Here is a 15083-nt window from a genome sequence, read left to right on the forward strand (position 1 = left end):
CCAAAAGGATTATGTAATTTATGTAATTAGAGTGCAAATAACATGCTGCCTAATTAAAATGTACCCTCTGTGTTTCCTTAATAGACACATTAATATATCCATTGACAACAAAATACTAAAATTAAACTCTGTTCATAAGCAACTAGAAATGTAATCCACCTCCTGAATGATTCTGCCTGGGGACCTCTTACCTTTGGAGGCTTATTAGCATCCATGCCCTCTTTGAATTTCTCCTGCACAGTTTCTGCAAGTTGACAGAGCAAGGCACCATTATCCAATTTCTCCATAAAAGTTTCTGCTGTAATCTCCTTCCCTGCAATGACATAAAGAAGCGTTATAAAAGCACAATCATTCCCTGTTGCACATGTGACATGCCTGCCAACGTAGTTGACACGGTTTTTATCACCAAAATTTCTATTCCAGCTGAGTTACATATCTCTGGGATGGGAACTCAAGGACAGAACGGTTCTTTGGAATTTTAGATTTTCCTTTGGTGGCAGGAATCTCAGGGTTTTATATTTTCATAACACAATTTCAACCGCGTAGAAAGTTTTATTTCGTGTTAAAAACAGCAAAATGATATCCTACGGGAGAGTCCCACCGCTTGGCAATAGGAATAAAAACCAGCCAGTCAATGAAACCCACACAGTTTTACCAGTGGTCACACTACCCGACCTCTGAGGTTCATTCAAGGCTCATCCTCAACAGGCCCTGTGCTCACCCTGGCCTGCAGGGCAGAGGCAGAAGCAGAACAGGCATCCTGTGGTCTGCTCACATCTTGGATTACAAGAACCCCGGAGCTCTTGTTTCTTTAATTTTAAGTAGAGTCGTGGTGCATCAAAAATCAACCACCACTGGCAACTGCAGTAGTGTGGCCAATGCAGAAGCCACGTTTCTAAGTTCTACTGAGCTTGTTTTCCTGATTAAGATGAGGCCGGCAAAACCCACACGAGTGATAGACTCTGAAAGAACCCCCCCCCCCCACCATTCCTCTTCCTGCCCTCACCTTTGAACAGTGGGTCCTCAGGCCCAGTCTCTGTTCTTCTCTCCCCTCAAACCCTCTCAGCTTCTACTACTGCTCTTAGGCACATGACTTGCGGTTGTCTGTCCCTGTCATTTTAACCAGTGACAAGGCTGTTTTCTTTCCTACCATCTTCCACAACGTATTTTTGCTTCTTCTTTTTCCTTTTATTTTATAGGGTTTCATTGCGATATAACTCCCACACCTTACAATTCACCCATTTAAAGTGTGTCATTCAGGGGCTTTTAGTGCATTCAGAGTTGTGTGACCATCACCACCACCAATTTCAGAACATCTTATCGCCCCCCAAAGGAGCCCTATCTCCTATATCACTCCTGACTCCTTCTTTCCTTCAGCTTTATAAACCCACTACTATTTTTTCTTGTATACTCCCAAATTCATCTTTCCCAAAGCTCTCTCCTTTTCCTGGTGCTCTAATTCTCTAAGTTTCAGCATATTTTATTTTCCTGCCTTAATTTCCTAGAACTTATTAGTCACAAGTCCTTGTAGACTCATGCGTCCTTCTGTTTCTGGTACCGTAATCTCAATAAAAATGTTCGTGATTTGATACCTAAACCTCAAGCAACGAAAGCAATGGCTATTCCTTGTACCCTCAATTTCTCTCTCCAATATGTATCACGCTCATTGCTAAAATTACTGTGGCTAAACACCGCCCTCACTGGGGCATTACACTACTTCACTGCATAGTCCCTAATCTTCCCTTCCACCAAAAATATGAAATCTATCCACTTGAACATATCCAAAGGCTGACCCCTATGCCTCTAATCCACTTCTCTAATCAACCATCCTTATACCCTCTCTGATTCTTAGTTTGCACCCTGCCTTCACAGTTCCTCCAGCAAGGCCTTCCCATTCCTACTGCCATGCCTTTTTTCCTGGCCTGGCCCCTTCCTACGATGTCCTCCTCCCTTGTATCTGCCCCACCAAGTTCTATCTTGCCTTAATCAAAAAGCCAGAAAGATTTTCCCAGTGCATTCTGATCTCTTTTTCTATATGGTGGCACTCAAGGGCAACACTCATTTTGGCAACTTCTCAAACCTCCTCTATTGCTAATAATTATGTCTTGTGTAAAGTTCTTGTCTTCCTCAAACCTCTTGGGGCATATTGTGTGTGTGTGTGTGTGTGTGTGTGTGTGTGTGCGTGTGCACACACGCACATTCCTGCAGAGGTAAATATAATGTTATTACCATCGTAGGCACCTAGGAAATATGTCCAGTGAGCATGTAAATTAACAAATGAAGAAACAAACTGCTGAAAAACTTTGAGAAAATGTTGGATATTATTTTTGTAAAAAGTAGTTAAGTTGGAGCCAAGAAAAGAAAAAAAAAGGAGCACCTTAAAGTTTTATAGTGAGACTCTCACAGGATTAGCTTTAATCTTAAGAAAAATGCATGCAAAAAGAAAAAAAGAAAAATAGAAAAAAAAAAGAAAAGAAAAATGCATGCAGCTCAATTCCATGAACACTTAAAAATATTACCCAACTGGAACACAGATAAACTACTGGCTTAAAGTTAAACTCACGATATGTAATATATTTGGATTGCAAGAAACATCTGTTTGAAATTTTTTTTTTAACGTTTTGGGGGAAGGGCAGGTAAAGGAGGAAGGAAAGGAAAAAAAAAAGAAAGGAAAGAAGGAAAGAAAATCACCTTTTTAAAAATGTTCTTTTCTCCCTACTGGATACTTCACATTTTAGCCCCCAGTTAGGATAATGACTTCTGCAGGTGGCAAAACATCAGTAGCTCTAACTACTCACCACAGAAGTAGCCGTACAAAACGACTATTATTTCAAAATCGTATGCAGCTCAACTTCATTCAGGAATGAAAGTAAAATATTCTCAAGATACGAAAAGCCAGCACACCAAAATTTGTATTATGCATTCACCATACTGGCCTGCATTTGCTAATAAGACAGTTATTTTGGAAATAGATATTTTGGAAAAATAAATATTAGAAATATTTGAAAATTGCCAATTAAATTTCAAGGTAAAGAAAGTAAATTTTGCTCCAAATTGTCAAATGACTCCTTTATAAATTACTTATAAGATTCTCTACATTTGAGAGAGGTCTTTAGGTATTAGTATTTCATTATATCCATGGCAATTTAAAGATTCTATTCATAATGTTAAGTGACAAGATGATTACAATTAATTTAAAAGAACTTGTAAAGTATAAAAAGAAAAATGCCTTTCATTAAAAGGTTATTAGCAATTTACCAAAAGGTATGATTGTTGCGTTTTATATGTTATACCTGAAAATTTTTAGTTATCCCGATTTTCATGAATACTTGAAGAAAGAATTTACATTAAACATCTGTATCTAATGAAAAATATATTAGGTGTCAGCTTTCAATTCTGTGTATTTTATAGCTCCAAAGGTGGATGGTTTTTTTTTTGTTTTTTTTTTGCTAAAACAGACACTGGTACATACTTTACAGTTGAAACATACTACCTCAAATGAAGGAAAAATGCAAGATGGAGAAGTTATTTTTTTTAAATCTTCATATGTAATATATTTTCCACTCAAAGAATCATAAAATACACATTTTAAACATACATTATAATTGTAAGAAATCAATATAAGCTCTATTTGGAATGTTGTATTATCTCACTCTTATTACATTAATATTACGAACAATTTTTTTAAAAATCATTACATAAAAGTCAGCTCAATTGAATCATGAAAAGTCCATTAGAACAAACTATATGAAGCAGTAATTACATTTCTTGAGTAAACATTGTAAAAAGCTAACTATCTCTGTTAGGCAAAACCAGATCTTCTTTAATCAGAATTGTGTGGCTCTTTTGAGACATGAGATTATAAATACGAGATGCAGTAGGATTCTAGAACTATAGAATCCCTTCTTCCCCAGCTCTGTCCTTCCGTGTTATTGGTGTGTTTAGGAAAAGATAGGGCAATGCATAGATACAATTAAATCATCTTGGAGTACCGACTGATCCACACTGGAGCGAAAAGACTATTGACTTGAACATTAATCTAAAATAGCCTAGTCTAACGATGTCTGGGTGGCTCAGTTGGGTAAGCTTCTGACTCTTGATCTCAGCTCAGGTCTTGATCTCAGGATTATGAGTTCAAGCCCCATGCTGGGCTCCATGCTGGGTGTGGAGCCTACTTAAAAAAAAAAAATTGCCTAGTCTAAAAGTAATACCTTTACTTCTTGAGTTCATAATTGTGGACTTTGATCTTCCTAACACCAATTGAGTCATGACTGACAGCCTGCCAATAGACAAAGATCAAGGAATTTGGTTAAAGATTGTGGTTAGTCATTTCCTCATAAAATGGCAGGGCACAATCATATGACGTAAAGATCTGCCTGAAATTTTCTTGTCAACTAACTAAATCAGAACACATGCTTATACACATCAGTGTATTCTTCCCAGAAATACGAGCTTGCCATAATTTCCATAATGATTAAGTATCAATCTGTAGTGTTTTAGACTGGAGCCACCTGAAAAAGAATCCTTTTTCTCTTCTACTTTGCTGAGAAAAAAAGTTTTCGTCCCAATAAATTAGCAGTACTAAACTCAGTTTCCTAAATACATGGCAACATCTAATAATGGTATTTAACATTTGAGACTTAACTATATGCCAGGCACATTACAACTATTCATCTGTTTAATCTCCTCATCAATAAAGTGCTTTTATTGTAGCCATTTTACAGATTATGAAAACTGAAGTTTTAGATTCAGTAATCTGCTAAAAATTACTCAGTGAATCTGGATCTTTAACCCATGATGTCTAGCATTAGAGTCTAGTGTTCTTAGCCACTATGCTTGGCTACTTAAACAAGTATTTTTGCTAACTACATAAAAGACTATTTTCTACAATAAAGCGTTCTCCCTAATTCTGTAGTTATTTTTCTCTGCAGAAACTCCATCAAAAGCCCTTCAGAAACAACAACAACAACAACCAAAAATCACTTGGGGCTGAAAACTGAAGAGAAGTCCATGGTGTAGACCGGAGAATGGCTGAGAGAGTCACTCAGGCATGTTCTGATGTGTGGCCTGGTTCACTGCGGAAGAAGACTAGGGTATATCATCTCTAAAGCTGATCCAGACGGGATCAAACTCTATTCCAAACTCAAGGGCACTTCTTTCCAGCAGATTTCTCTAATTGGAGAACTCAAACCAATCTGTTCATCTCTTTTCTTAACTCAGATTATTCAGTGCTTTGAAGGTTGGGAAATAGGATATGATTCATTATACCCAGAAGTCCTAGATCAGCACCTGCTCCCCACTGATTCAAAGCATCCATCCTGCATTTATATCAAGAAAAGATAAAGCTGCTTCTGTTTGAAAAGTTGGGTTAAAAAAAAATGAGGCAGTATCTCTCTCAAAGCTGTCAACTTGTGAACATGAATCTGATTCTTTAAACTTTTGAACCAGCATAAGATACCACCTTTCTTAAAGAATTTTTTTGACTATATCAAGAATATGGGAACTCTGCATGATAAGGATCTGGTAATGCGCTTTAAGAAAAAAGAAAGAAAAGCTGAACTCATTAGACAGCAGTTGCATTTGACAACAGCAACTCCAATAAATAGGTGCTTAACTTTTTAATACTGAAATAGGTTAATTTTAGAAATAAGTGAAAATTCTAAAATATTATATATTGATCACATTAAGCGTATAACAACTAGATTTTTCTTTCTGTGCATGTAAGAAAGTCAGACAAAGGGTAAATGATCATCATATCAATTGTTATGATGCATTTCTAAATTTAAGTGAAATCAATTAAACATAACATAATTTGTAATAGATTTTATGATTTACTCAAAGTCTCTGCATATAGCCAAATACATATATCTTTAAAACAATCTTTAAAAACAATGTCAGTTTCTTTGATATTTAATAACTAGAATATTTTCTCAAAAATATATTGCCATATGGTTCATATTAGTGTTATTAACTAAATACTGATTAAAGATAAAGGTAGACCATTATTTTCAAATGATTAAAGAAACACAGTGAAATATACCATTTGAGAGCATTTACATTAGTATTCTCATTTCAAAGTTAAGCCAACAACAATCTTCAAGACTCCATGAGCAACCAGGAAATTCATAGAATGTGCCTCATCTATTTGAATGATGGGTGGAGACTATAATTTGGGACTGTTAATTTAATAATATGCTGTCTACTCAAAGTGACAACCAAATGATCACTCAAGATTTTTTTGTACAATGATTTGATGTTCAGACATGTCCTAAGGACACAGTTAAATAACCATGGCCAATAGCAAGTTCATGAACAAAAATAACAAAACATAAGACTGCAAATAAATATGAAATGTATATATTTAATGTGTAGCAGAGGACAGCGGCCAAAGAAATGTTCTATAGGGAAGAATAAAGGGATCCTTTCTGAAAGTTGGTAATAAATGCTCCATGGTGCCAGCTATTGGAAAACATACTTGGACTACAAAGACTATTTTCAATAAGATCAGTAGGTATTTCCAAGGATATGTGAGTAGTCAGTAAACATTACATGATGATCTTGCCATGAATCAAGTTGGTATGCTATCTCTTAAATAAATCCCAACTACCATAACTATTTATTCATCCTAACTAGTTAATTTATCACAAGATGGTTGGCATTTAATATTCTAATATATAAATTTTAATCTAAAAGTTTGCTACTGTTGATTTAATTCTATACCTAAGAATGTAGGGTGGTATTTATTATTGTTACTAAGTATATACTACCTGAAAATTATGTATTATACCTCCATACATGGCATGAATGTGAATATTAGTCTATGAACCAATGAAACGATTTTTTCTCTATCACACATTTTTTTTTCTATCACACATTTTTAACTACCAAAGAAGCCTAAATATATTGAATGTTCTTTAAGAATCTACATCTTACAAGTGACATTTTATATATAGGACCAGAAATACATGAATTTAGAAAACCACTAACAGGGGCACCTGGGTAGGTCAGTGGTTGAGCATCTGCCTTTGGCTCAGGTCATGATCCCAGGGTCCTGGGATCGAGTCCCACACTGGGCTCCCTGCATGGAACCTGCTTCTCCCTCGGCCAATGTCTCTGCCTCTGTCTTTGTATCTCTCATGAATAAATAAATAAAATCTTTAAAAAAACAACAACAACAACAAAAGAAAACCGTTAACAAAAGAAACAAGTAAGGTCACATCATAATGGCAACATCTAAATAAAAGTTTTAATTTAGTATGTAAATGTCTACCTCTCCAAAAAATGCAGATACTTTACACAGAGACAGTATCAACTTTGAAACTATTTTCAAAACATCTCTACCTTTCAAGTAGATGAAAAACAAGAATTAAAAGAGAACTACACAGTGTAAATTTGCAAATATTCAAGGTGATAAAACTGTCACTAATAAATAATTTTAAAATTTACTTTAATGGCTCATTTCCAAAATATGTAAAATCTAAATGTATCTATTATGTGTAATGCAAATATCTTCTAACACAGCCATACTTTTTTGAGTTTTTGAAGATGAAGGAAGACCACTTTTTTTTAATTATTAAAAAAACACAAGTGAAATGAACAATTTCAGAGCATTTACATTAGTATATTCATTTCAAAGTTAAGCCAACTTAGTTTTCTTAACTCCAAATGTTTTACCACTTTCAAATAATCTCAAGTTATTGGTCTACTTTCTAAGTTACCATGAGGATATTTACATGAAAGTCATTATCTATCTACTTCTATGAATTTAAGTCAACACAGGGTTGTTGACTTCCTTGACTATATCTTGAAGTTAAGATTCCTTTTCTGAGGAAATTTCACAAGCCATCAGTTGCATTTTTGTTACCAACTACTAGCATTATTTTTTTTTCTTTTTATTCTTTAAAAGAAAGATTATTCACTTATGTAAATTGTGTTCTCCCTGTTTATGCATATTGATGATCTCAAACTGGGTCTCAAGAGATGGATTTCTTGGAAACCTAGACTTTTGGAACTGGAAAGGACATTAGAGATCATCCACTCCAAGCTCTTCATTTTATGGTTGAGGACACTGAGCCCAGAAAAGATAGCTGAGTGACTTTGGGCAAATTTCCTACTGAGTGGCAGAGCCAGAATCAGAAGCCAGGTCTCCTGACACCCATTTAGGAGCCAGGTCTCCTGACTTTGAGTCCAAGGATCTTTCCATTACACACACACTGACTCTCTATTCTTTGAGGATGTCTTGGGCTGCTTACCCTGATCAAACTGCTTTGTAAATGATTACATTCACCAAATAAAATACCTTTGATGACAAGTCATGGGGCCTTGGAGCATGCCTATACAATCAGGCTATACTCTAATGATGATCTTTCCCTGCCTAGAACATGTCAATGACTCCTCCTTGACCGTACAATAAATTATTAAGCTCCTTAACACAATCTTCAAAGCAGTATGTGACCCACCCCCAACAAGTTGCATGAAATTCTCCCCCTCTTGATCACTGCTATTGATGCCAGCCTTCATTCAGTTCTTCCTGTTTCAGTACATGCCATTCCCTCCACTCAGGCTCTTCTCCCGTGCTTTGTCTGGCTAGCTATTAGTTATTCTTTAGTTCTTAGTTAAACAGAAAACCTTTTAGGAGCACCTGGGGGGCTCAGTGGTTGAGCATCTGCCTTTGGCTCAGGTCGTGATCCTGGGGTCCTGGGATGGAGTCTCCCTCTGCCTGTGTCTCTGCCTGTCTCCGGGGGATTCTCATGAATAAATAAATAAAATCTTTTATTAAAAAAGACCTTTTAAAGAGGACCCCCCCATCCCAAGCCCTCTGATGTTTTATTCTAATCCCATGTCATTCTTTTTACATTCTTTTTTTAAAAGATTTTATTTATTTGAGAGAGAGAGAGAGCACAGAAGGAGAAGCAGACTCCCTGCTGAACAGGATCCTAACATGGAGACTTGATCCTAGGACCCTGAGATCATGACTTGAGCCAAAGGCGGATGCTTGACCAACTGAGCCACCCAGGCATCCCTCTTTTTACATTATTATTGTAACCTGTATCTTTTAGTGTTTACAACAAACCCAATTCATGAATTATTTATTCACTTACTTATTTAAAACGTTTCTTTTTCAATCCATTTCAAGCCCTAAAAGAACCGGCACTCTTATTTCTAATCACTCAGCAGACTGTGCCTAAAACACAGTTAATTACAATGCTAAGTATTTACTAGCTAGTTGATCATTATGTGCCAGATCTTGTTCTAAAGCAGGTGATCTCATTCAAATTTCCAACAATCCTATGAGGTTGGTACCAGTACTATAGTTATGTTACTGGTGACAAAGCTGAGGCACAGTGCATTAGGACACTTGCCTAGGATCACAGGGCTGGTAACTTGCGGAGGGGAGATTTGAATTCAAGCATTCTGATCGCAGAGTCTATTTTTTAGACTAATATATGCTGCAGCGCACTCAAATATTTGTTGAATACACAGACTTACCCACAAAATCAAAGTAATGCTATCATTGAACTATATACAAATGGCATAACAGCGACAAAACCTTCAGTATTTACAATATGCCCAGCACTAAGTAGTACACATATTGTAACCATGTAAGCCCACAACAGCCCTGTCAAGGGGACACTACTATTATTACCACTTTCCCAATGAGGAGACTGAGGCACACAGAGAGGTCAAGCAACTTGCCCAAGATCATATTGCTAATCAGTGGCAGATCTGGGGTTCAAACACAACGAGCAGTGGTTGTAACTTCCCTTCTATGCTGCTGTCCTTGCCACAGCCCATATCTGACGACAGCTCAACGTCAGTAACAAATTACTTATGTAACGATCACTAGTGAACCCTCGAAAGACAAAAAAATTCTAAAAAAAAAAAAGAGAGAAAGAGAAAAAAATCCATCTGTTCAAACTTGACTCCCTGTATGTGATAAAGATAAAAACTCCTTTTTTTTTTTTGTACCAATGTCTTACAAAAAGGGGATAGCCTCTTCCTTTTAGCAGATATAGTGCCATAGCACAGAAAAGGGTCTTGCTGAGAAAGCCTCCTGCATCTCTGCCTTTACCCTGTGGCTGGGAACCCTGGTGAAGGCTATAACCTGCACACCCACACGCAGTAGCTCTGGCTACACAGCATAGAGTCGTCAAAAACAGTGTACACACTGAGGAAAAAAGGAGACATCTGCCCTTAGGATGAAGGCTTAAAAAAAAAAAAAAAAACTGCAAAACTCCAGAGCCATGGTGAACAAAAGGAAAATTTTGCTAAAATGTGATAAAATCTTGCTGAACCTTGTTAAAACCTTGCTAGGACTTTATCTAAACAGGATGCTCCCCACTAAGCTCCTTAGTTTCATCAGCTAGAAAGTGGGGATAAAAAAAAAAAAAACTTGCCTTGAAGGATTCCTTAAACAAGAAAATCACATTAGTGAAATCCCTTCTGCAAATGATAAAGCACCACATAAATTCTATGTTTGCTCAATATTCAAATCTTCTATGTCAGATGTCTATAAGGATCCTTCCCTCAGGTTTTCATTCTGTTCACTGTCAAAAACTGCCAGTGAAAACAGTGCTGTTGTACATGGTGATCCTTTAAATGCACGATTTCATCTCGCACATGGTTGAAATTTTATCCCACAAATATGGCAGCACCATAGAAACAGAAAAGAAGAGGGAGGCTTAACAAGAGGCAAGCCTTTTTCTCAGAGACAACTTTTGGAAGACTACTTCAAAAACAAAAGTGAAATGAGAAAGAAAAATTTCAGTTCAAGGCTGGATGACCCCAGGTAGCTCATTTAGACAAAGGATAGATGTTTTTGTTCTAGAGTCTGGGTATTCAGCAGTTTCAGAAGGTGTCCTATGAAAGTAGGGCAAAGCAATCCAGTTTTGGAAGTCAGATTTCACATACTGTGGCCTGTGTACAACGTCAAAAGAACAGGACAAATTGGTCAGCCGCACGAGAGAAAATAAGCAGAGATATAAATAAAGAAATAAAAAATAAATCAGATCAACATGCAGATGGAACAAGCCATTGGACCACACTTTTCCACATTTCAAGGTATGACAGTGGAATTACTAAGCCCAGTTAACATAAGAGATATTGAGAAATTCATTTAAATCTTCCACATGCTTCAGGTTTCCCAGATGCAAAATCCAAATAATGCAATCTTTCTTCCCAAGGAGCTGTCACATGCTTAGGTGAAGGACACGACATGAGGGAAGAAAAAAAACAAACGTGTTATCTTTGCTCCCCAAATGAGATCTTATAACCTTACCTAATAGATTGGTTAACCACAAGGCCAGATCTTCTTTCATCGGGAGCAAATTAGCTTCATGTCTGCTGGCCAGCCATTGGCTATACTGATGCATATCAGAGAGGCCAGGTCCACTGCGTACCTTTGGGCTCAGAGCAGTGCACATTATTTATCCACTTGTAGTACCTGTTTTGGAAACAAAAAAAAAAAAGCAGTTGCCTTTTATATAGATGTCTCTTGTTAAAATCGTTCTGCCAATGACGGAGAAAGGAACCAGGTCGATGGGACGTTTTGATGACAGGTCAGGTTATTAATTATTAAACCCCATGAAACACTATTTGCTTTTTTCTGTACTGAGCCTATCACTTTTGACCAACCACCTGGTAGGAAACAGCAGCAATCTAAGGCCAACTAGCAAAATCAAACACTGAGCTCTAAGCTCATATAAAACATCGATGTATACTGGGAAAAGTCAGCTTGTAAGGCAAGAAAGTCCTCTGATCCAAAAGCAATAAAAAGGGCTTGATTAAAATGTTAGCATCTAAATTGTAAACTCCCAATGTTTCGGTTAATATTTGAAACCACAGATTTCCACAGAATTTTAGTACTGAGTGCAAGCAGGGACATAACTTGCACAATTTACTGTAAACATAAGGTCACTACTCTTAAAACTATTACCTGGAAGCTTAAACAGAGCACTTGGTTCTCTGCAGGTGGAGTCATGTTTAGAGAATTGAGGGGGAGACAGGGTAGACGGTGCCTTCAGAGAGTACCTACTACATTTTTCTCATTTTACACTTAACCAAAAAAACAAGAAAAAAAAAAAAGGAAAGAGAGGATAGGTGACTTAACTAAAATCATGTATAGAAGATCATGGCAAGAGTCAGGCTTGAACCTGGCTCTTCAGCATTATTTCCAGAATGATATATTTCACAAAATAGATTCATCAAGAACCCACATGATAACACAAGAATCCAACACAATTCTAATAAGTACTGCCATAGGGTTTTCTTTTATCTTACTTTTACCTTCCCACCTTATATATTTCACAGACTAGTTTTGCTTGCAATCATCTTTCGAGCAGAAGTAGTTAAATGTCTTAGGTCTACAAAATAAGCGATGATTTCATTAACCTGGCCACCTTATGAGTGGCGCAGTCGCCTGCATGGGTCATAGAGAAGATGTTTGAACGTACACGTGGCCTTGACACGTAGCACTCAGTATGCAGCATTTATAGGACCTAAGACTATGCAAGTAATATTGAAGTAGCTAAGGTAAACAAATCCATCAGTTTAACAATGTGGAAGACTCTATTTTGTACCCAAATAGTGAACCGAGTGTATTATGAAATGATAATGAAAATGAAAACATTTACATTTACAGCTGGCAAGAAGTATGATAGAATAAACTGGAGTTTCCAGCTGTGTTTCAATATTTATATATTGATATATATAAATGTATTTATATATTATATATAATATTTATATTTATATTTTTTAAATTTACCAATACAAGTTGTATATACTTTCGTCAGTTTTATTCCTTGAGACATCACAAAGTATTCCTTTCTACTTAAAATCAAACTCTAAATCTCTTAGCATAGGTTAATTTTTTTTTTTTTTTGCCTTTTCAAGACTGCTTTTGAAAAAAAAAAATAAGACCACACTAGTGTTCAGAAAATTGCATGACGTGACTGTCTCCCCAACATTCTGCTGTAGTATCAGAAAAGACCGATGAATGTATAATTTAAAATCAGAAGCATAATAAATGTATAATTTAAAATCAGAAGCAATTTCATTTCCAAAGCAATTAGGCATTGGTATAACTTCTTGCAAAAAAAAAATTATCATAAATTGTCTTTGAAAATACTTTTATAAGTCTCTATAGTATCTAATTATCTGAAGTGAGCCAGTGCAAATGTGTAATATTTTTAATACATTTTGTCATATGTTACTAAATTATCATTTCAGGAGCCAGAGTATCATCATTGCCTACTTTTTTGCAGTTTATCATCACATTATTCATATAATGTCCTGAATCTTTCTCCAAACCTTGTGATTAAATACCAGAAATCTAAAACATTTTTGCTCCTGTTCTTTTAAAAATAGAAAACAAGACATCTCCCTGTGGCTAGTTAGGATTCCTATACGCTGGCCAGCCCCCAAAACAAACATTTAAGTAATAATACATTTAAGCACATGATTCATATGTTTAAATAACTAATTGAAATCTTAAAAGGGTTACCTCTAAAATGCCTTTCTTCTCAAGACACAATCTCTCCCACTACTTTCCTGAAAGTGAGATGTGCTACTTCAGTAACCTTACCTACATCCTATTATGTGCTCTGCAAACTTCCATTTAAGCCCCAGAATCCTACCTTGCTCTGTAAAAGCAAGAAGACACCTCAGATTCTTAAGCTTATTGTCCAGCAAAGAATTCATCAAGGGATAGTTTACAGTAGGCCTAATGGCATGTAACAGTTTCAATGAGCCAGAGGGACACAATCCTTCCCCTCAATGCTTCCAAACAGTGAAGTTTTTCTTTTCCTTGACAGTGGCACATTTATTTCTCATGTAGTCTGTCCTGTATTTTGCCAGAAATGCAATTCAAACTATCTTCTAATATTTATAGATGATCATTAAGTAAAAACAATAAGAGTAATTAAGCCATCTTCGTTTTGCTGTTTCGGATATAATCCAAATTGTATACAAAGGGGAGAAAACAGTAATAGGATTATACTTTTCCAGGAAACAAAAGTGGGAGAAAGAAGGCTTAGTGGGTAATCAGCAGGTGATAAAAGTGAAACATTAAACATATGCCAAATATGTGGACACCGAAAGCCACTGTCATAGATAGGGACTTTTCTGTTTATGTGCCTTGGGAAAAAAAAAACTGGGATTTCAACCCAAGTTCTCCTGATCCATTTTCCGAATTGCAAATCACCATCAAACCTAGCATGATTGTGGTCTAGTTGAAAGTCACTACATGGAAGTCTTCGATTTAAATATGGCAGAGACATGAATAGGAAACACAGAAATGAATCTGGCAAGGATCGAAATTTAGAGTGCGGAAGCTATCCCACAGTGAAGTGGTTTCTAACTGAAATGCTTAAACTGGAATGAATAACTATCAGATAGATTTAGATTACTCAGATAAAAAGATCACTACAGGATTGTAGCCTTTCTATAATTTTTTTACTTTAACCAACCAGATGAGTCGAATTAGATCACAAATAACACACCATAACAAAAAAAGGTACCTTCTGATCCTTTGAATTCATTCAAAAGTTTCCAAAAACCAAAGGAGATGCCAAAGAATAGCTTTTGAAGATGGGAAATAATATGATGAAGGGTCCACTAGATTTGAAGGAAAAAGTTAGGTTTGGGGGAAAGAAAACGTTTTGCATAATATAATCTAAACACCGAAAGATGTTACCATGAAAATTCATATAATCCAAATATTTTAAAAGCTTGATAAATGACCTTGGTAACTACTAACCAAAGCCAGTTGCTTTGGAAACAGAAGGACTCAAAGGCTTCTATGTCTCTCTGAACTGTGGCTTCTCCAAGCTCTATGGGTCTACCTAAAAACGGATAACGCAATCCTTAGGATTTGGAATTCAGAAAAATAAAACTTGAAGGGAAAAACATGCAGAAACTTAATACAGAATTCTTCAAAGAATGTGTGTGTGTATTATTTTTTTTCTTTCTTTCCATAGTAGAACCAATTCTGGAATAACCATTATGAGTATGATGAGACTGAGCTAGCCCAGGGGAAAAAGAAAAAAAATTAATGACTCCATAAGTAAAATATCACATGTTCAGTC

The 15083-nt window shown here is 36.1% G+C and overlaps 1 protein-coding gene across 13 annotated transcripts in view; it reads right to left on the reverse strand.

Annotated features, from left to right (window-relative positions):
• GAS2 (growth arrest specific 2) overlaps positions 1-15083 on the reverse strand; it is a 150657-nt gene that overhangs the window by 107629 nt on the left and 27945 nt on the right. For all 13 annotated transcript variants that reach the window (XM_072793759.1, XM_072793758.1, XM_072793757.1 and 10 more), the window contains 2 exons: positions 11279-11443; positions 192-313 (listed from right to left, as the gene is read on the reverse strand). In XM_072793759.1, coding sequence (XP_072649860.1) covers positions 192-313; positions 11279-11423 — 267 coding nt within the window. In that variant the 5' untranslated portion in view covers positions 11424-11443. The remainder of the gene's footprint in view (positions 1-191; positions 314-11278; positions 11444-15083) is intronic.

The sequence above is a fragment of the Canis lupus genome, chromosome 23, assembly GCF_048164855.1.
Source record: "Canis lupus baileyi chromosome 23, mCanLup2.hap1, whole genome shotgun sequence".
NCBI classification, from domain to species: domain Eukaryota; kingdom Metazoa; phylum Chordata; class Mammalia; order Carnivora; family Canidae; genus Canis; species Canis lupus.